The sequence below is a fragment of the Micropterus salmoides genome, unplaced genomic scaffold, assembly GCF_014851395.1.
Source record: "Micropterus salmoides isolate LMB-PRFRI ecotype aquatic unplaced genomic scaffold, ASM1485139v1 Ms_hic_scaffold_17, whole genome shotgun sequence".
Taxonomy (NCBI): domain Eukaryota; kingdom Metazoa; phylum Chordata; class Actinopteri; order Centrarchiformes; family Centrarchidae; genus Micropterus; species Micropterus salmoides.
Window position 1 is genome coordinate 19,616,735 of NW_024040817.1, and position 19,917 is coordinate 19,636,651.

The window sequence follows — 19,917 nt, forward strand, 5'->3', positions numbered from 1 at the left end:
TCACACACCTCAAAGCCAGAGCGGAAGTACTCCTTCTCTGTTCTTCGTTGGTGCTGCGTCGCTCGACGTCCCTCCACCAAAGACGTCCATTCATTTCGTAAATTATAGCATTATAATTCAATACTTTGCTGTTTCTCGTTGACTAACTCGGGATGATTGAACCCAAGAAGAGAGCGGCGGACATGGCGGTGGTTCCTACGGCCGTGAAGCGGCCCAGGACGGATCTGGTGGCAGCGGCTCAGTCTCAGCAACTCGTGGCCATGGTACGGAGAGTACTAACGTTATATACTAAGGACTGGAAAAGTACTCATAGCAACTTGTTAAAGGCGACCAAAATATATACACCACCATTAACAGCTGCACATTAACACATTATGTTCTTAAGTGGACTAACTGGACTAGAAAATGTTTTTAGGTTCACAGACGGTGCTTTGTTGCCAGCAAAACAAATACGCAGGAAAAGTAAATAGCAATGCATTACCTCAAAAGCAGAAAATACTGCGATGTGTTTAAGTTCAGAATCAAATTGCTGCAATTCTTAAAAATATGCCACCTTAAAATGATCAGCCCTGTTTGACTTCCTGTTATCATGCAGTCCACTGTGATAAACATAGGTAAACTAATATTGGGCTGGTTGGCTCTAATACTGAAAGAATATCTTGTTGTTATTCTGTGATAATATATCTATTTAACAGTTCACCCAGCCATAGCCTCAGAGTCAGACAGCCACTATATTTGACATTTGATGTGTATCCCATAGGGTCCCCCACGGAGCTCCAGCCTGCAGGCTCCCATTATGCTGCTGTCTGGCCACGAGGGTGAGGTGTACTGCTGCAAGTTTCACCCCAATGGAGCTACGCTGGCCTCCTCAGGATTTGACAGGCTCATATGTAAGATATTAATTGAACTAGTTCAAATCCCGCAGTTCACACATCCTTGTTAAAACGTATTCATACTCCCAGTTACTGTGAATCACTCTCTGTACACTGTGTTCCTTTGCTGCAGTGATGTGGAACGTGTATGGAGATTGTGATAATTATGCCACTCTGAAGGGCCACAGTGGAGCAGTGATGGAGCTGCACTACAACACAGATGGCAGGTAAAAACGGTCATTGATAAGTGAAATGTTGAAGCTATACTGTGATGGACAAACATTCAAAATAAGCTATATTAACAAAACGAATAGCATAAACTTGAAGTTGTGAGTCAGCAACTTGTAATCGTTTATATGCATGCAACAGTTACATTATAGTTACTTATAGCAACACACAACCCCTGGAACTTTTTGAATGACAGTTGTCAAAATAAAACATACTTACATTAGCTGTAAACATTATCAGCTTTAGTTTAATAAAGGTTTGTACCGTTATCAGCTTTCCATGACTTATATTGGTCCAAAACAAGGGAGTATGGGATGAATTATTTGACAACCATCAGCTAATTTACTTAGTTCTAGGCCTTGCATTTGTACCCTCCTATAGTCTTTTATCTTAGAGAAAACAAGTAGTGAGTAGACATGGGCACATATTGAATAGTGACTCTCAAATTGCAAGATCATGTCACTATAGCCTAGATATTTTTTACAAGAGGTCTTCCAGATTAGCCAAATGGTAAATGGTCTGTGGTTGTATAGCACCTGTCTAGTGTTTCTGACCACACAAAGTGTTTTTAGACTACATTATATTCATCCCATTCATACGCAAATTAATACACCGAGTCAGAGGCTAAGGTGCCTCAGCTGTCAGAAACAGAAATGCACATTCATACACATACACTGTGATTCTTTGATTAAGGCTAATGAATTCACCCATACGAAGTCTGGTGTTGTCACCGAGCTTAGGGACAGAATCACATGTAACACTCAATATGCTCTTTACATGTTAAAATGCCCATGTAATTTGTATTATGTTGGAAACCAAAATGAAGGGTTCTATTCATAATCATGATGATAAATCATTGGAGGATAGGCATTTTAATAGTAACACAGTTTGAGAGAACTACATTAAATGGGCATTGAGACAGTGAATATGCCACAGAGAGGTTGTAATAGGGACAGACTCCTTCTCCAAAGGGAGGCGTGTTGGATACACTTCCTTGATACCCTTATTCCCAATGGGATGAATGAGGAGATTTTTTTTGCTTGTTTCTCATGAAGTATAATTTGTGTTGTGTTTCTGTGTTTTTTTTCATGTTGTTGTATCCTTCATCATGCGTTCTGTGCCTGTAACTCCCCCCATTGGGATGTACTTGTTGTTCTGGTTATAGTCACCTATAATAAACCCCACCTGTGTATATTGACTGAAATTGCCAGAATACACACAAAAGGAGGGCATCCCGCCCAAAACATCTGTGTGGAAATATGAATATAATAGAATAATAACTCAAAGTAGATTGTGGTCCTAGTCTCTCTCCTTTTTTATTCTAACCCAACTACTAAGCAAACACGAATGGTAATTTGAGTTTCTGTAATTGAAGGAGAGCAACACAGGTTTCCTTTTTGTTGAAAGCTGAGATAATGTGCAAGAGACATGTGAAACTCATGCTTCTTAATTCACAGGTTAATAAATGTATCTAGCAATGGTTTCAGCAACTGTGTTTTCTTGCTGTGTATTCCAGCATGCTGTTTTCGGCGAGCACCGACAAGACTGTAGGTGTGTGGGACAGTGAAACAGGTGAGAGGATCAAGCGTCTGAAGGGCCACACCTCCTTCGTTAACACCTGCTACCCAGCCCGCCGAGGGCCCCAGCTCGTCTGCACCGGTAGCGATGATGGGACAGTCAAGGTGAGATTTCCTACTGCCGATTAGTTTCATTAAATTCTTTGACCTGTGTAGATATTGGATAATATTTAATTAGAGTTTTTAACTGAGATCATAAGGTTCAGTTGGAGATTTACCACACTCACTTGTCTCAGTGATAGACTATGTTATGGAAAGTGATTGTTACTAATGCATCTCAAAGTTCAATGATTGGTCTGATGATCAGGCTTTTGTTTATTTTTTTATTTATACTTTCTCTTTGTGTGGTAGCTGTGGGACATTCGTAAGAAAGGTGCGATCCACACTTTCCAGAACACCTACCAGGTGCTGGCTGCAACATTTAATGACACCAGTGATCAGATCCTGTCAGGAGGCATCGACAATGATATCAAGGTACCGAGCTCCAGCATACACAGTAAACCTTGAAATAACACTGTCATAATAATATGAAAATGCATGTAAAGCCCCTTTGCCACTGCATGGTACCAGCTCGACTCACCTTGACTCTACTCGCCTTTTTCTGGGTTTCCATTGTGGAAATGTTGTACCTGTTACTTTTTTTCGTACCACCTCCGTCGAGGTTCCAAGCGAGCTGAGGCTATACTAAAATGTAACGTGAAAACACAGCAGACTACTGATTGGTCAGAGAGAATTGTCACTATTCACTGCATCATCATTGCGCGCGCCAGCCGCCCGCTTACAGAGCCCTCTGCTCCCGCCGTCACACAGACCGCTGCAGCAACAACGGGAGAGCAAAACACAGCTGGAAGGTTTTCATACCGCTTATCTGTCTTTACAGTCTGAGTAATGTTGAAACGTTTTAACTTAAATAAAAAGAAAGCTGTATGTGGGTCACTGGTGTGAGTGTTGCATTGAACATTACGTCGCAGCAGTTGTGTGTGGCGGCGCTATGACGACCAGCTACATTGAGGGGTACTATCTACAAAGGAAAACGTAGGACGGTTGAGGTGAGTTGAGCTGGTACTGGTAATGGAAAAATGGTATAAAAGATATCATGATCAGATCTGAGTTAATACAAACACCTATCGTTGTTGGCAAAATTGGGATGGGGACCAAAAAATCCATATCATAATAATTTTGTAAGGTTATCTCTATCTATAAATTGACAATCGTAATTTCTTTGCAGCATTTTTTTGAAAACACTTGGGGGGCGTTCAATAACTGCTATTGCTAGTACCTCAAAATATTGAGTTTATTGTCCAGCTCTACTGGCAAATATTGATCATGGCCAGGGCTTGACATTAACTTTTTTGCTTGCTAGCCAATGTGGCTAGTGTTTTTCCAAAGTTACTAGCCACACATCATTTTCACTAGCCACATTTTTGTTGTTGGAAAATTACGTTTTATTATCAAAGCTGACTGTGGTGTGCTAAAATGTACTAATATTATCATTAGCTCTGATAAGGTTGTGTGTAAAGCACCTTTTTTTGAAAACATGTAGTCTATTACGAGAAACACAAAAGAATAGCTTCTTATTTTATATAATGAAAGTTCATGGGTGTAAAAGATAAGGACTAAACTGATTTATTTATTTATTTTCAGAAACACTGTTTATTTATAACGGCTGTAAATACTGTAATACAGAGTAGAAAATTATCTGCATTAGAAACAAGCAAAGAATAACAAATTCTTTTTAAGAAAAAAATCCACAATTAAGGCAACAGGATTAAAACCTTATGTAGGCCTATATCATTTTTGTGCACTTTTGGATTGTTTGTTTTGCATTTGCATTTCCTCAGAGCTCTGACTGGATTTATGTTTATTATCATGAAGCTCTGGTAGCTCTGAGTAACTGGAGATACTTCCACCTGAAATGAGTACATGGGTCTTTATTTTCCAGATTATTCCCATACAAATGCATCTTCTGCTTTCCTATGGTATGAGTACTTGAGGCTATAATAAAACATAGAATCAACTCTGGAAAGGTAGCCTAGTTGTGATATGACGATATGATGTGATATAAGGGCAGCCCTGCTAGTAGTTTATTTTCTTTTTAAACACCACCATTTCCCTAATCATGAAGATATCTGTAATTTTACAGCATTTAATGGCTCTTCTGGATTTTCTCTGCCTCAGCTCTGCTTTTTCTCTTTCTCTCGATCTCCTGTGCATTTTTTCGACGCACACTCACGCACTGATTGAACGCTGTGTTGATGTGTGTGTGCGCATGCAACCAGTCGTGTGTGAAGACAGACATCATACCATCAGGTTAAAACAAGAAGGGAGGCTGGGTCTACAGGTCTGAGGGACTGTGGCTGCCCTGTGACAGATTCAACTTCTCTAGGTCTATTGTTGTTTGACAAAAGTCTGGATGTCATATTTGGCACACCTCGAGCGGCGGCACTGCAGGAGAGAGTGAGACGCGCCTGTTGTGTGGTTTCTCCTGCTATTAAAAAAAGCTTGCTGCCGCTGGTCAAGTTGATAATTAACAGCAGACTAACAGCCCTGAGTCCGGCAGCCAGTTCGCTAGTTAAGCTCCACAGCTCCAACTTGTTTACAGTGTTGTCGGTCATGATAGGCTTCACGAATGGACCAACCAAACCCTATGTGCAGGTAGTACTCATTGGAGTTGTAGTGTCAAATTGCAATTTGTTTATTTCAGTTGCATTATGACTACAATTTTTCAACACGCCAAAGTGGCTAGTGGCAGTGACCGCATCCACCCGCATTTGGGAGGTTGGCTGGTGTTAATGTCAAGCCCTGATCATGGAAAACCTTCTCATCTTCTTTTTATTCATTCATTCGGCAGTAGAGACACACACAGATGTGCGAGATGGCATGGCCTGCGTGGTGCAAGAAATTACAAAGCTTTTACATTTCATCCACGTGCAGTCTAAAATACCCCTGGTTTAGATGGGAATATATCGGGACTAGTGTGCCTGGCTGAGCTACAAAGTCAGAAAAGTACCAAGTACAGCTTACAGTATTGTGTGGACACAACAATCAAATCAAATTTAACTTGATTGTCAAAAGGAGGACATTTATTTTGGTCAAAGCTGTAAATTGTAATCTCACGGTGCTGTGTTTGCTTTTCTATGTTCTCCCTCCCTAACTGATAGTTTTTCCCCTAATTACCCGCCCTCACTGAATAAATAATATACCCTCCTCTAATCCACTGACACACCCACACAAACAAAGTACCACAGTTATGGCCGTAGAAGTAATTATGTTTTTGAAGTATCACAGTAAGATTAAAGACCGATTAGATCATTAAGAACACCATATTAGTGCTGGCAGCTTTTGTTACAGATTACATGGATTGCTGCAGATATTAAACAGTGATGAGTTCAGTCATTTAAGGATGCTGTGTATCGCATTCAAAATTAGGTCGTCCTAAACCCACAGACCCATTTTTCATTTGAGTGTGAGTAAAGTAAGGTGGTGAAACATTTTCTGTGTGCTGTGGAACTGCTTCCCTCAGGTGATGCTAAGCGGTTAATTCGCTGCTACATCCTCCTCACTCTTCACTCATCTTTTATAATGATGTTCAAGAATTACACAGGTTTTTTGTGCCTCATTCTGTAACCTTCTTATCCTGCAGACCCTGTTGCAGGTTCCAATGGCTATCATGAAATCTGGCTTTCGGCCTGTGGCTATTGCTAATATCTGTCAATGACCTATGAGCTCAAGCTTATTCTTTACATATAGGCCTATATACTGTATGCATTTTGCATAAACCGTGTCATAGCTGTTTCTTTGTGTCGAGCAGGTGTGGGACCTGAGGCAGAACAAGCTAATCTACAATATGCACGGCCATGGTGACTCTGTAACTGGACTCAGCCTGAGCTCTGAGGGATCCTACCTTCTCTCAAACTCCATGGACAACACAGGTAGGGTGTTTGTGTGTGTATTTATTACAGTATTATAAAGTTTCTCAGGTCATAACATTGAATTTTCTATGGCTGAATCCTTTATTTAGCTTTCGTCTGTGTCTCTGTGTAGTGCGTATTTGGGATGTTCGGCCGTTTGCACCCAAGGAGAGATGTGTGAAGATTTTCCAGGGCAATGTTCACAACTTTGAAAAGGTAACAAATAATAATATTTCTGTGGTTGATGACGGATTATGTGGTCTGCTTGAACATACAGCACTCTTACTACGCAATAAATGGCAGTGACACGGTCCATGTGAACTGACATTGTCTGTAACTTTGTCCCTAAGTGACTAACAGCTGCAGTCCTGCTAGTGGTGTTTACGCCTGTTGTCGACCAAGGGTTGCATGACCTTGCCTTTCATCCTGTCCTGCGTATCCCATCACTCTCTGCTGTCATTTCTAATAAAGAAAAGTTCATCTTATTACTGTAACAGTAGCTCACACGAAAAGCGGTTGTGTCAGTTTCTAAACATCTGTTCCTGTCTGTCAGAATTTGCTGCGGTGCTCCTGGTCTACTGACGGCAGTAAGATAGCTGCAGGTTCAGCTGACAGGTGAGAGGCAACGAAACACACACACACACACACTTACATGCTAATGTACACATATAAGCTAAAGATTTATGTAGTTTTGGGAAAATTCATTTTGTTGCTGTGATTGAAGATCAAACATTAAAAAATGTTATTTAAAGAAGGGATCCAGTCGTAGACTTTGGCATATTGGCACTTAATAATAAAAAATGATTTAGAAAAACAAGTTCTACAAAAGTGAAAAAGTGTAAATACAAAATAGAAATGTGTATGTCCAGATAACACAATTGTGTCCTGACTTACAAACAGCACATTATTACATAGGTCCATCTTTGAGTAATATCCATCCGAAAATTTAGGGCTGCAACGATAAATCATATAATCAATTAGTTGTCAGTTATTACATTAATTACATTTTTTTTAAGAAATATTATTTGATTCCAGCTTCTTAAAGGAGAATTTCATTACTCCTCTATGATAGTAACGTGAAGATGTTTGGGTTGTTTGAGGAAGTCATCTTGGGCTTTGGGAAACACTGATTGACAGTTTTCTGACATTTTTTAGACCAAACTGATCGATTAATCGACAAAGAAAATAACCATTAGTTTCAGCCATAGACTGTATAAGCCCTACTTTAAACATAAAAAAAAAACATATTTTCTATCTCAATCCACAGACAACAGCATAACCTGAAATAAATACCCTGTACAAAATGTATCGTCACAAAAATTCTGTAATCCTTCAGTCTTCTACTTTGCATTGTCCCACGCCACGGCTATTTACTCCTCTGTGTTTTTTTAGATTTGTGTATATCTGGGACACCACATCACGCAGAATCCTGTACAAGCTGCCGGGCCACGCTGGCTCTGTCAACGAAGTGGCCTTTCACCCAGAGGAGCCTATAGGTGAGTTAAACAACTGAGTCAGACTCCAGAGCTGTAATACATATTAGAAGATTATTATAGAGATATTTAAAGACTTGAGGACCGTTCGAGCAGAGAGCCGTGGGGATCTGGAGGGAAGATCGTTTTCAGATGTGGTTTTGCCAGAAATAAGCGCAATAAGAGTCGTCACCCAACACTCTTATTTTCTGTCTGTCAGATTTCATTTGACATTACTGGTTATTTCACCTGAGGCTTCTGACTAACCGTAAGAGTTTAATCATCTTTTTCTGTTTGTCCCTCTTCACAGTGCTGTCTGGCGCCAGTGATAAACGGCTCTACATGGGAGAAATTCAGTAGGGAAGGGTGTGTGTTTGTGTGTGGAAACTTGATGAGTGTGAGTGTGTGTGCGTGCCCTGCAAGCGAGGGTCCTGCTCTAGAAGTGGTATGGGTGGTGTTCGATGGTGGGCTAGGAGTCTCTGTAATTTCATGTGCTTTAGCTTGTCACAGAACAACCTCAGGACGTATGTTTGAAGTTTATTATGCTCAGTCACCACAACCTCCACGATTGTTTTTTTATCCTGATTTGTTTCTTTTTAATAAACTTCAGTATTCTATAAAAAAAGAGTTGGTTAGATTCCTTTTGTCATTGTGTGTTTATAATAGTGTTACATGCTGCTGGTTTTATCCACACAAGTCACACAAGTTATTTTATATCATTCATCCACATTCAAAGAAAACATTGTCCCTCTGACTCCACTATATTTATTTCACAGTGGTCTTAACTAGTTACTTTGAGTTTAAATTAAGCAGCAGTATATGGAGTATTTCTTACACGTTAACACATTAATATTGACAAGAAGTTGAGCTTTTATCGAACACCGAGGCATTATGTAAGATAGGACGACAGGCTGTATTTTCTATGGGAGTTTCATATTTTTAAATGTGGACAGGATGTTTATGGTGTATACAACTTATATACACTTCTAATATCCTATAGTCTTTTTGTTTAATTATATAATTATTGTTTTCTATCTTTCTGCAAAAAGACTGTCCTCTTGTGCGATAGTAAATACACAAACTGAACTGATAATTTATCACTGAAAGAAAGGACCATGTTAAGAATGAGTACTTTTCAAACGCTCTAGTGCTTTTAACTTATAGTACTACTTTTAAAAAATGCTAGACATTTTATTATTGGTGTGTTGTGTTTCTCTATTTTGGGTATGAGTTGAGGGTTTATGGAGGTTAGTCTGTGGCCATAAATGAATCAGGTCAGTTAATTAGCACTATAGAATCACTGGCCTGTGACCGCAGATGGTTGATAATGGGTCACTTCATCTATAATAATTAAATATTTTTTTAGTGTTGCTCTAGGGAGGCGAGGCATATTTAGCACCTTTTAGACACAGACAATTCAAGTGCTTTTCATAAGGTGTAGAAATACGTTTACAAACACGAGGAAAGGGACCAACAAGTTAAAATAGAATACAATAGGAGAAATAGAAAATGCATAATAGACTAGAAACAATTATAGTCCAATGTGAATAATATTATACAAAACACTGACTGATAGTGTACATGCTTTAACTGTTTGGTCACTATATTTATTGTGTGTAACTATGTAAGATTGATTGTTGTAAACCAGATATTACGCTTAATGGTTTTACTATTGATTGTCTTCCGGCCTCGCGATAACCGCCACAGCGGTCATTATCTGCCTCTGCATCAGCGATAGCAGACTCAACTTGTGTGAAGCTCACTTTGTTGCTCCGTCACACTGCTCTTGGTGAGTAGCTGTGATTAAATAAGGCTCTTAACTGTGTTTTTGTCCGCTCCGAATGACTGCAGGCTGAGGAGCCGAGCGGCAGGGTCGCGTGTCGCGTGTCGGTGCTCCCTCCCCGGTTCTTGTCCATACTCGGGAGGAAGTGGGAGGCGATCACAGACCTGATTATTTTCGGCTGTCTGAACCTCCTCCTCCTCCTCCACCGCCACCGCGAGCCCCCGTTTCTTTTGTGCTCCTTTCGAACGCCTCGCGGGGCTGCTGCTCGGCCGCGCGCACGCACGCGGGTCTGCAGAATCCATGCAGCTCCTCCTCGAGGGGGTCGCGGTGACTGAGAGCCCCCACCCCCCTCGGCTCCTCCTGCGCCCGCCCCGGCACCGATTGTTGACAAAAGACGCTGCAAGACGGAGCCCGGACCCCGGTACTGGTGAGCAGATGTGCCCGTTAATTCGACTTATTCCCCTGAACAGTTACAGGAGAAGAGTACCGGGGATTGGAGGAGGGGGGCGAGGACTCTACAGTTCCTAGAAAACCGCGAGTCACAACGGGCTGCTTTGTGTCCGTAGCGGATTGCTTGTATCGTTAGCCAAACGTTAGCCGTAGTAACACTGCGGGGTCGGTCCCCTCCTCCCCGCCTCCCCGTGTGATTCGGTATCATATGATGCTCATTTCTGTCTGCAGCCCGGGGCAGATTATGACAGCTTTCTGTCTCTCTTTGTGCCTTTGTGTGTCCCCTCTCCGGAAGGTGTGGCCGAGGTGATACGGTTGTCGGTGGTAGTCGGCGGGCCGGCGTGAAGTGGTCGCCCCCCCCCTCTCCTGCCTCTTCCTCCTTCTCTCCTTGCTGAAAACCACCCGTGATTGGTATTTACGGACAAAACCAGCAGCCAAGATGGATCACTCGGTGTGAGTGGAAGCGCCAGACCAGCGTTAAGGGAGGAGGCGGCGGCGGCGGCGGCGGCCTTGGGCAGGTCTATTCACCCAGGAATGGTGTGAGCTGAGACGGCCAGGCAGTCTGGATCTGACCGGGGACCCGTCATTCCCCCGGAGCCTCCGCGGCTCCAAGCCGCGTCCTGAGCCCTCCAAGATGGGGAAGTGCGACGGAAGATGCACGCTGCTGGTGATATGTTCACTGCAGTTGGTGAGTGTGTGTGCGCATGTATGTATGTATGTGTTTGTGTGTGCGCACTCATCATAAAGGCAGCGTGCTGCTGACACGCAAATTGTAACAGGGCATATTTGTCTAGCCTCTCCACACAGTCACACTAAGACAGCTGCTGGGGTGCCATGCCACATTACAGGCAAGGGAGTGTGTGTCTTTGAAGGAGCTATGGGGGGGAGGGTTGGGGTGAGAGAGAGAGAGAGAGAGAGGGGTGATAGCCCCATTCTGGCAAAACCATGTGAATTTTAATCACAAGAGGGACAAGGAGGCCCTGTTCACCATCTGGTCTCCATTCTGGAGTTAAAGTTAGCTGTTCCTTGTGCCTACAAATAGCTTGGGACTATCCCACTAAAATGTAATAAGTGTGTAATGTGAGACAGTTTGAGCTCCTCCTGTAGTGAGCATGATGCAGACACGGGCAGTGTGAGGGCCGGCTACCCAGGCTATTGTGTGCAGGGGCCGATGAGTTGTTTTGTGGAAGGGGAATTCAGCCCATAGATTCTCATTAGTTTGGGGGAGCTTTTGGGGGGTGCTCCTCTTTTACAGTCACTGGACTAGGCTGGTGCTCCAGGCAGTTACCATGGAAACAACTGCGGCAGACCTGTGTATGTGTGTCCCTGTCACTGTCTGTGTGTGCATATATTGGGTCTGTGAAACCTTGATTGCTTGCATGTGTTTATATGTGTGTTGTATTTGCACATGTCTACAATTGTCTGTGTTTGTATGTATGTGTCTAATATTGTGTGTATCACCCCCTCACCCTCCCCCGTCCCCCAAGGTGGCAGCCCTGCAGAGGCAGGTGTTTGATTTTCTGGGCTACCAATGGGCTCCCATCCTGGCCAATTTCCTGCACATTATGGCCGTCATCCTGGGCATGTTCGGCACCGTGCAGTTCCGATTCAGATACCTCATCTTTGTGAGTATATCCCACAACAGCTCCTGTTTAAGTGATAATGCATGAGCCTGCGTGTACTTCAATACAGAAACTGATCTCTAATCTGTTTGGCAGTATGCAGTATGGCTGGTCCTTTGGGTGGGCTGGAACTCGTTCATCATCTGTTTCTACCTGGAGGTTGGGAACCTGTCTCAGGTAATTTCTGTGTCTCTATACTTGTGGTTGTGTGTGATGCCACTAACAACCTGGATATTTGCTCTCATTAGAAACACTCTCTTATTCTATCTTTAGTTAGATTAATTTACTTATTTGCGTTACAGTTTGATGATCAATTAACTGTTTAACTCTCCGGTTCCCAAACTTTTTTCTGTTTGCAAGCAGAGGTTCCATAACTTTTTTGGCAACGCACCCCCTTCTACATCTTGATACATATATTACACACACACTTATATATGTGTGTGTGTGTGTGTGTGTGTGTGTGTGTGTGTATGTGTATGTATGTATATATGTATATGTATATATATTCTAACTTATTTATTTATTTACTTATTAATTGCTCAGTGTCCTGCCCACAGCACTGATTGGTTACAAGTCGCGAATAATAGCCTATCAACACTGCTCCGGTGAGCAGCGGAGCTGTGAAGGGAGGCAGCCAATATTACTGAAGGTGCAATAAAAATCTAAATATGGTGATCTGTTTCTATGATGACAAGCAGGCCAGTGACCAGTGTGGACATGCCCGAAGTCACAGCTACGGGGTTTCACTCAGTGACACTCTTGAAAGTGATGGCTTTTAAATCAGTCGTTCTCCCCTTAACCACTCACTGCGCTTAAATACAGCATGCATCTGTCTTCTTTTCGCTGCAACTCTGCATCGCAATGTACCGTTATAGCCTATTTATTATTTTAAAAAGTAACAGTGGCAGTGAAACTTTATCTCATACTGTGACGGTTAAACTTTGCAATCAATCCATAGTTTACCTGCGTGCTGAACCGTGCGTAAGGAGGTGTGGGGTATTTCCATGACAAAAAAAAAAGTTTCCAAACATAGCCTCATTAACAGATTTCATGGACAAAAAGAGGATCCATATGAGGATTTGTAAGTACAGTGTGGGTGGCTCAGCCTGAGAGAGCGGGAGGGAGAGGTAAAGAGGTGAGTGAGTAGCCATTTCATGTGAGCTAACTATTAATAATAACATTTTTAATTTTAAATTTACAAAGGAAAGTTTTCAATTCAGGTTTTTATTTCATAAAAAAATCCACAAAAAGTATTATTGTAGTTATAGTTAATACCCACCATTACATTTTTCCTGTCGGGCACCCCCTAGAGGCAGCTCACGCACCCCCAGGGGTGCGCGCACTACACTTTGGGAATCGCTGCTTTAGTGGCCTAAGATGTAAAATTATTCAGTAATTCACAAGAAAAAAGCAAAGATTTGAAAGAATGAGCCTTAATCTATAATATAAATAATACATCATATCATAAAAATATAATTGGATTGTGACCCCTGAGATTCAGCTAGTGACACCTTGGTGGGGTCCTGACCCCCAGATTGGGAGCCCCTGGTTTAAATCATGTATCATGCAAAAATGGCAAATATTCTCTGGTTCCACATTCTCAAATCTGTGGATTTACTGCTTTTTTGAGTTTTATATCATTGTTTCTGTGTTGTATATCATTGTCTTTCTGTTGTATATCAATGTTTATCTATTTTATATCATTCTTTCTGTGTTTTATATCATTCTTTCTTTGTTTTATACCATTGTTTCTATGTTGTTTATCGTTGTTTCTGTGTTTTATGTCTTTGTAAATTTTCACCTTTTGGACTGTGGGAAATTGTGATGGATTATTTTCACCATTTTATGACTTTTTGTGGACTAATCGGTTTATTAAACACTTAATCATCTGAGCAGTTAGTTGTAGCCCCACTTTTATGCATGTATGCGTGTGTTCAGGACAGGGACTTTCTCATGACGTTCAACACCTCCCTTCATCGTTCGTGGTGGATGGAGCATGGTCCTGGTTGCCTGGTCACACCAGTGCTAGACTCACGCATGGCCCCCGATGACCACCATGTCATCACTGTCTCCGGGTGTCTCCTTGACTACCAGTACATAGAGGTGTTGAGTTCAGCCATTCAGATACTGTTGGCAGTACGTATCTCAACACACACTCAAGCAAATAATCATACAGTGTTTCTTTTACATCCATGTGGCTTTTAACCTTGTGCTGAAACAGTTTCTGTGACATGCAGGACAGACAGCCTACACAACAACAGTCACCTAATTTCTGATATCTCTTCTCTAACAGCTCTTTGGCTTTGTGTACGCCTGCTACGTGAGCAAAGTCTTCCAGGATGACGAGGACAGCTGTGAGTGCTTTTGTCTTCTCCTAAAAGCATGTACATTCTCTTTCAGCTGCTTGTTCAGCCGATTAGGTTTTGCTTGTGTCATACTGTCAAGGAGGCTTTTGTGTTAGCGATCCATTGCTTTGGATGTGGGTGCTGATAGCCCATTGTCTTCTCCTGCCTGAGTCATGCTGGGCAACATCACCACCGAGATTTCCCTCTGGGTGATCTGATCGCTCTATCTGTGGAGAGTATTAACAATGTCTGCCTGACTATTACCACTGTCGGAGTGTCTGTCTGCTGCCGAGTGCTTCTCTGTTAGCTTGGGTGTGCCACCTGTGTGTCTGAATGGTTCTCCTCATGTGCCTTTCGTGAGTGCTTCACTCTCACTTAGCAGAGGAAATGAAGTCCTGTAGTTGGGATATGATGTCATAAGCTTGATTTCCTGTAAAAGGAAGTGTCATGCTGCGTCTGTGGTGTCTTATCAGCATGCTATGTCATAATTACATACGTGTCATAACATAGTGGTGATGATACCATATCAATCACAGACAGTGTTTTTTGTGGTCAATACTGATATTATCTATTTACTACTGTTAAAAAAATCTAGTTATGATGTGTGGGTGGATTGTTTTTTATATGAATCAATAACAAAAAACTTAAATTTTGGACAAGCATCCCTTAAATTAGTTTTTATTATGAATTGTGACCAACATATGTTCTGAGCGGGACATTTAATGGTTGAAAAATAAACTTGTCAGTGCTCTCTGGTGGACAAACTACATACCGGAAACACTGTTACTAAATTAACTCAAACTTATCTTTAGCATTTATGTTCTGCAATGTCTTTCTAAATATTGGCAAATATATATATATGTGATACCAATACATCTGCAGTAAGCTAATAAAGGCCAATACTTTGGCCTGGTTGATTTATCTAACTAATTCATACTTGCACCAGTTTATTGCACTCCATGTGTAACGTGGTGTAAATTAAAGCAAATACAGGCGATGTTCTACCTTTTTTTTTTTACCTTTGGGCATTAAAAAAGGAAGAATTGCAACAATACAACATCACAGGAATGATTGCTGGATCTTGCTTTTGGAGAAAACAGATCCCTAACTTGTGGTCTGTATCTCCACTGATGTAGACAATCAGAGACTATTTTCATTTTTCAGCTGGCACAACATAAGTTTGTTCCTCTGAATCGGTTGAGAAAGATTAGAACGATGTATCAGTGACATGGAAGCCGTGAGAAAGATGATGTATCAATGCATCGCTGCAGATTCTGATGTCACAGTGGGTGCTTATAAAGGTATCCTGAAGGTATTATGATACCATCTGATGCCTTAATAGATTTTACATGTCAAAACAGAATGTGATCTTGAAATACAACACTTAAAGACAGATTTAAGGGAATGATGTCATCCCCTCTCTTTCTCTCTCCTGAAGTTGACTTCATTGGTGGCTTTGACTCGTATGGCTACCAGCCTCCTCAGAAGTCCTCTCATCTGCAACTCCAGCCTCTTTACACGTGAGTTACAAATATAACCTTCTCCAGTTTTCCTCTGCTTTGTTCTTCTTTTTGATCTTATCGTTGAACATTTGTCTTTCAAGGGGTACTCCAGAGATTTAGTATTGCACTTCGAAAAGGTTTGGGGCCCTCAGAGAATAAAATCAGCAGCAGAGTCTGAGCTATCCTGACTTTTAGTCCCCTAGTGCTGTGGTTCTTAAACTTCTTCACATTAAGGACCCCTAAACTGTCACAAATTAGACAAGGGACCTGCATTTGATAGGAAAGTTTTGTCCCAGTGTCGCCCATCTGATAGGAATTTGGCTTTTACATCTTTGTTACAGAAAGTGTATAAAAACGTGACTAATCTAGTCATACATTCTATCATTGTGTTACTTATGGATGGATCAGTGAAAATAAATGATCCCTCTTTTACATGGGACCCCCTGGACCCCACTTTGAGAACTGGGGCCTAGTGTGGGTCTAGAAAATCTGCATTCTACATTTCCACTATGCAACTCAACCCTTTCTGCCTCCTAAAGGCCCACTTTTTAAAACCCCACACCTCTGCTTTGTAATGCATGATTCTTGTTAAAGCTGAGATAACCCTAACGACATCATCAAGGTTATTATTTCAAACTTTGGAAAGCCCAGTCCAGAACCACAGAAGGCATTATTCAACTGTAACTATCATGACAATCGCATAGGAAGGTGTGGGGTATTTCCATGACAAAACTTGACAAAAAAAAAGTTAACAGATATTAACAGATATCATGGACAAAAAGAGGATCCATATGAGGATTTGTAAGTACAGTGTGGGTGGCTCAGCCTGAGAGAGAGAGGGAGGGAGAGGTAAAGAGGTGAGTGAGTAGCCATTTCATGTGAGCTAACTATTAATAATAATGTTTTTAATTTTAAATTTACAAAGGAAAGTTTTCAATTCAGGTTTTTATTTCATAAAAAAATCCACAAAAAGTATTATTGTAGTTATTGCACTAATACCCACCATTACATTTTTCCTGTCGGGCACCCCCTAGAGGCAGCTCACATCAAACTTGATGTGTAAAATCGGTGGAGTGCCCCTTTCATGCAGTTACATCAAAGTACAGTGTACTGTACCATTCCTGTCTGACAGTGTGAATTCCCCTGATCTGGTCCCCTCTGCATCCCAGGGCTGGTTAACGGTCGGTAGCGCCCCCTTCAGGCCAAACCCTGACGGTGTCACTGTGGATGGAAAGCGGCGGTTGCCTTGATTACACTCACTCTGTGTGTCACAGTTTACCTGTGGAATGGACTTACCCCACCCGGAGAGAGACGTCTGTGCGTGTGTGCATGTGTGCTTGTGTCTGAGAGAGAGAAATACAGCCCTGAATAGAGCTCAGGGAAGAACCAGCATGCCAGGTGGTGTGATAAGATGAAGGAGAAAAGGAGGAGGCCGGGGAGGGGAGATGCAAGAGAACAAGAGCTGGGGACACCTCCGTCAAATCACAGAAGACACACTTCACTAAACTGCCAGCTGTCAACACTCCCACAAGTGTGTGTGTGTGTGTGTGTGTGTGTATGTATGTGTGTATGTATGTGTGTGTGTGTGTGTGTGTAAAGTGTGATTGAGTAACTCCACAGGACTAGCTGGTGCTTTGTGGTTGCACCCTGGACTCTTACCACTCGTGTCCCTGTGAAGTTTTTTTTTTTTTTTTTTTGTGGGGTGCTCGTGTGTGGGGGTGGGGTCACATAAAAATAGGCACGGCTCGTACCTGTTGTCGTTTTAGAATGTGGTGATGTCAAACTAGAGCAGTCTTACGATTTCCATTCCCAAAGCCATCTTTCCTTCCTCCCGTGCGGTTAAAACCACTGTTGACATTCAAGCTTTTCACATTACAGGCCTGGCCTGCTATGGTAGTAAAATAGGTCCTGTGGAGCGGAAAGGATGAACCGCTGAAAGGATCAGGCTGACAATATTTTATACATTTTATTATTGACCAAAACCAACAATGTGTTCATCTAAATACTTTTGTTCCTTTTCGGAGAAGTAAATCTAAAAAAAGTCACAAAAATATGCTTTCATTTAAAAAAAAGGCTAAATAATTTCCTAAAACAGCTGGGCACTGTATATTTTAGCTAATGTCACTCAAACTGCAGTAAATGCTGCATTTGTTGGCCACTATATTCAGCTACACATTTGCTGTAGTATTTATGGTGTATGTTGGATAATCTCAAAATAAAATACAGTGCCTGTACATGGTTAATGGTCCGTACCTGTATAGCGCCTTTCTAATCTTCCGACCACTCAAAGCGCTTTTACACGTCACATTCACCCGCTGATGGCAGAGGCTATGAGCAACTGCTCATCAGAACAGAAATTCACATTAACACACCAGTGGAACAGCCATTGGGAACAATTTGGGTTTCAGTATCTTGCCTTCGACATGCACACTGGAGGAGCTGGGGGATCGAAGGTTTAGCAGGCTCTACCTCCTGAGACTCCTCATGTCGCCCAGTGCAACAATTTGGCTCATTGATGTGTTTTTACAGGATAAAAAGTGACAACAGGAGTATACTCTATCAGGCTTGTTGGTGGGCTTCAGTCATTGTTGGTTTTGGTCTTTTGACTTTTGATGCGATTTGTTGACGATGAGAAAAATATAGAATATCACCAGACTCATCCTTTAAAGTTCTGGGTTACTGCAAAAATCAAGTCAAATGTCCATTGCCAGGATATCTTGTTTTCAGGAAAATAAATTCAGCCTACTGTACATCTAATGCTGTTGATTAGGGATGCAGATGGCTTTGGGATCAGGCATTAGTGTGTCTATTTGGGGGGTGGGAGGGTGCATGTAAATAACCAGCCAATGATTGTTTTGTTGGTTCCATTTAGAAAAGAGGGGTTGCATTAGGGGGTGGGTTGGGCTGGGTGGAGAGGGGTACACACCAAAGCTTTTCTTCACACCTGTTTCTCTTCTTCTCTCTTATTTGGAAATCCTCATGCTGCCCTCTTCTAATCCATCTGCAGCTAATTCTCCCTATCGTTTTTTCTCACTAACTACATTCACAGAGATAAAGGAGACCTAAGAGGATAATATGTCATGAACATGCACGGTGACATGCTCTAAGTAGTTTTTGTAGATGTAACTGGAGACAGGAAGAGGGAAGGACGGAGACAGGTATGAGCTGAAGACCTTATTGGGTGTAAGGTGAAGTTTGAAATAATAAAAATACACTTTCTACATTAAACCTGACTTCTGTTGTCATATGTAGACACACATTTCTCTCACTGAGCTAAAAGTTTATTAAAATGAGTGCCTTCAATCCTTTGATTACATTATATTAATATCTGGATTATGGGGGACAGAACTACAGTTTTTGCCAGATTAAACAAATGATGCTAGTGTAATGCGTTTTATAGAAAGACCGCCCAACATTACAAAAACAGCTCTATGATATTCATAAAAGGACTTATTTTATGCCTGCAGTGCTAAAGAGTGAGTCCTCTGTGACCCTTTCATTTAAGTTCATAAGAATCAGAATTGGGATTATTGCCAGGTACATTTTCACACATGAGGAATTTGCCTGGGGCTTAACAGTACACATGAACATTAATATAAAAAAATTTAAAGATTAAATATGTACAAGTAGCCAATACTAATACAGAAAATGTAAATATACAGGAAAATGAAAGGAATGTACAAAAATTCACAATGTGAGGAATAAAGAATTCAAATTAGTGCAATTTAATGGCATTAAGTTGCTATCTTATAATAAAGATTTGATTGTCAAAATAATGTCAAGATAATTTCCACTATGATACAAGAAGCACTATGGCATTCATAAAGTGACTGAAAAAAATTTAAATAAGTAGCTATCATTAAAGTTTAATTAGTTATAATTTGTTTTTAGCAACTCTTTCCAACAGTAAAGAAAAATTAATCAGAAATGGACACAGCACATTGCAACAAATACAAATTAAAACTGACCAATACAGAAAAATACAACCTAAAAAAGACAAAATGGTACATGTGGAAGATGCAGAGTGCAGATTTGCCAGGTATTATTTTAAACATTGCCAAGTGTAAAAGAAAAGACTTGTAAAATTAATATCTTCAGGTATACACTTCAGATTATTTGATACAGTATGACTGGACCGCACAAGTAGCCTATGTT

At 41.3% G+C, this 19,917-nt stretch overlaps 2 protein-coding genes across 3 annotated transcripts; both read left to right on the plus strand.

Annotated features, from left to right (window-relative positions):
* The first annotated feature begins 41 nt into the window (after nt 1-41).
* snrnp40 (small nuclear ribonucleoprotein 40 (U5)) lies at nt 42-8,685 on the plus strand. Its single transcript, XM_038725142.1, has 10 exons — nt 42-263; nt 761-890; nt 1,006-1,099; nt 2,617-2,782; nt 3,029-3,151; nt 6,489-6,609; nt 6,722-6,804; nt 7,142-7,203; nt 7,981-8,084; nt 8,371-8,685. Exons 1-10 carry the CDS (start codon nt 153-155, stop codon nt 8,418-8,420), a joined length of 1,044 nt encoding a protein of 347 aa, XP_038581070.1. The 5' UTR covers nt 42-152; the 3' UTR covers nt 8,421-8,685.
* Nucleotides 8,686-10,037: 1,352 nt separating this feature from the next.
* Nucleotides 10,038-18,990, plus strand: nkain1 (sodium/potassium transporting ATPase interacting 1). 2 transcript variants are annotated; one of them, XM_038725146.1, is made up of 8 exons: nt 10,038-10,270; nt 10,589-10,981; nt 11,781-11,918; nt 12,012-12,092; nt 13,854-14,051; nt 14,209-14,269; nt 15,699-15,780; nt 16,932-18,990. In XM_038725146.1, the coding sequence occupies exons 2-8, from the start codon at nt 10,928-10,930 to the stop codon at nt 16,939-16,941; spliced, it is 624 nt and encodes a 207-aa protein (XP_038581074.1). In that variant the 5' UTR covers nt 10,038-10,270; nt 10,589-10,927; the 3' UTR covers nt 16,942-18,990. The 2 variants fall into 2 exon arrangements, with proteins under 2 accessions (XP_038581074.1, XP_038581076.1); XM_038725148.1 differs by having other exon boundaries at nt 10,038-10,264.
* Nucleotides 18,991-19,917: the final 927 nt, after the last annotated feature.

What these genes read in the sequence shown, in the direction of transcription:
- nkain1 (XM_038725146.1), top strand. Translation starts at nt 10,928, where the DNA reads ATGGGGAAGTGCGACGGAAGATGCACGCTGCTGGTGATATGTTCACTG. An exon ending in GATTCAGATACCTCATCTTT is followed by an intron (nt 11,919 to 12,011) that starts GTGAGTATATCC and finishes TCTGTTTGGCAG; the next exon opens with TATGCAGTATGGCTGGTCCT. An exon ending in AGGTTGGGAACCTGTCTCAG is followed by an intron (nt 12,093 to 13,853) that starts GTAATTTCTGTG and finishes GCGTGTGTTCAG; the next exon opens with GACAGGGACTTTCTCATGAC.
- snrnp40 (XM_038725142.1), top strand. Translation starts at nt 153, where the DNA reads ATGATTGAACCCAAGAAGAGAGCGGCGGACATGGCGGTGGTTCCTACG. An exon ending in GCATCGACAATGATATCAAG is followed by an intron (nt 3,152 to 6,488) that starts GTACCGAGCTCC and finishes TGTGTCGAGCAG; the next exon opens with GTGTGGGACCTGAGGCAGAA. An exon ending in ATGTTCACAACTTTGAAAAG is followed by an intron (nt 6,805 to 7,141) that starts GTAACAAATAAT and finishes CCTGTCTGTCAG; the next exon opens with AATTTGCTGCGGTGCTCCTG.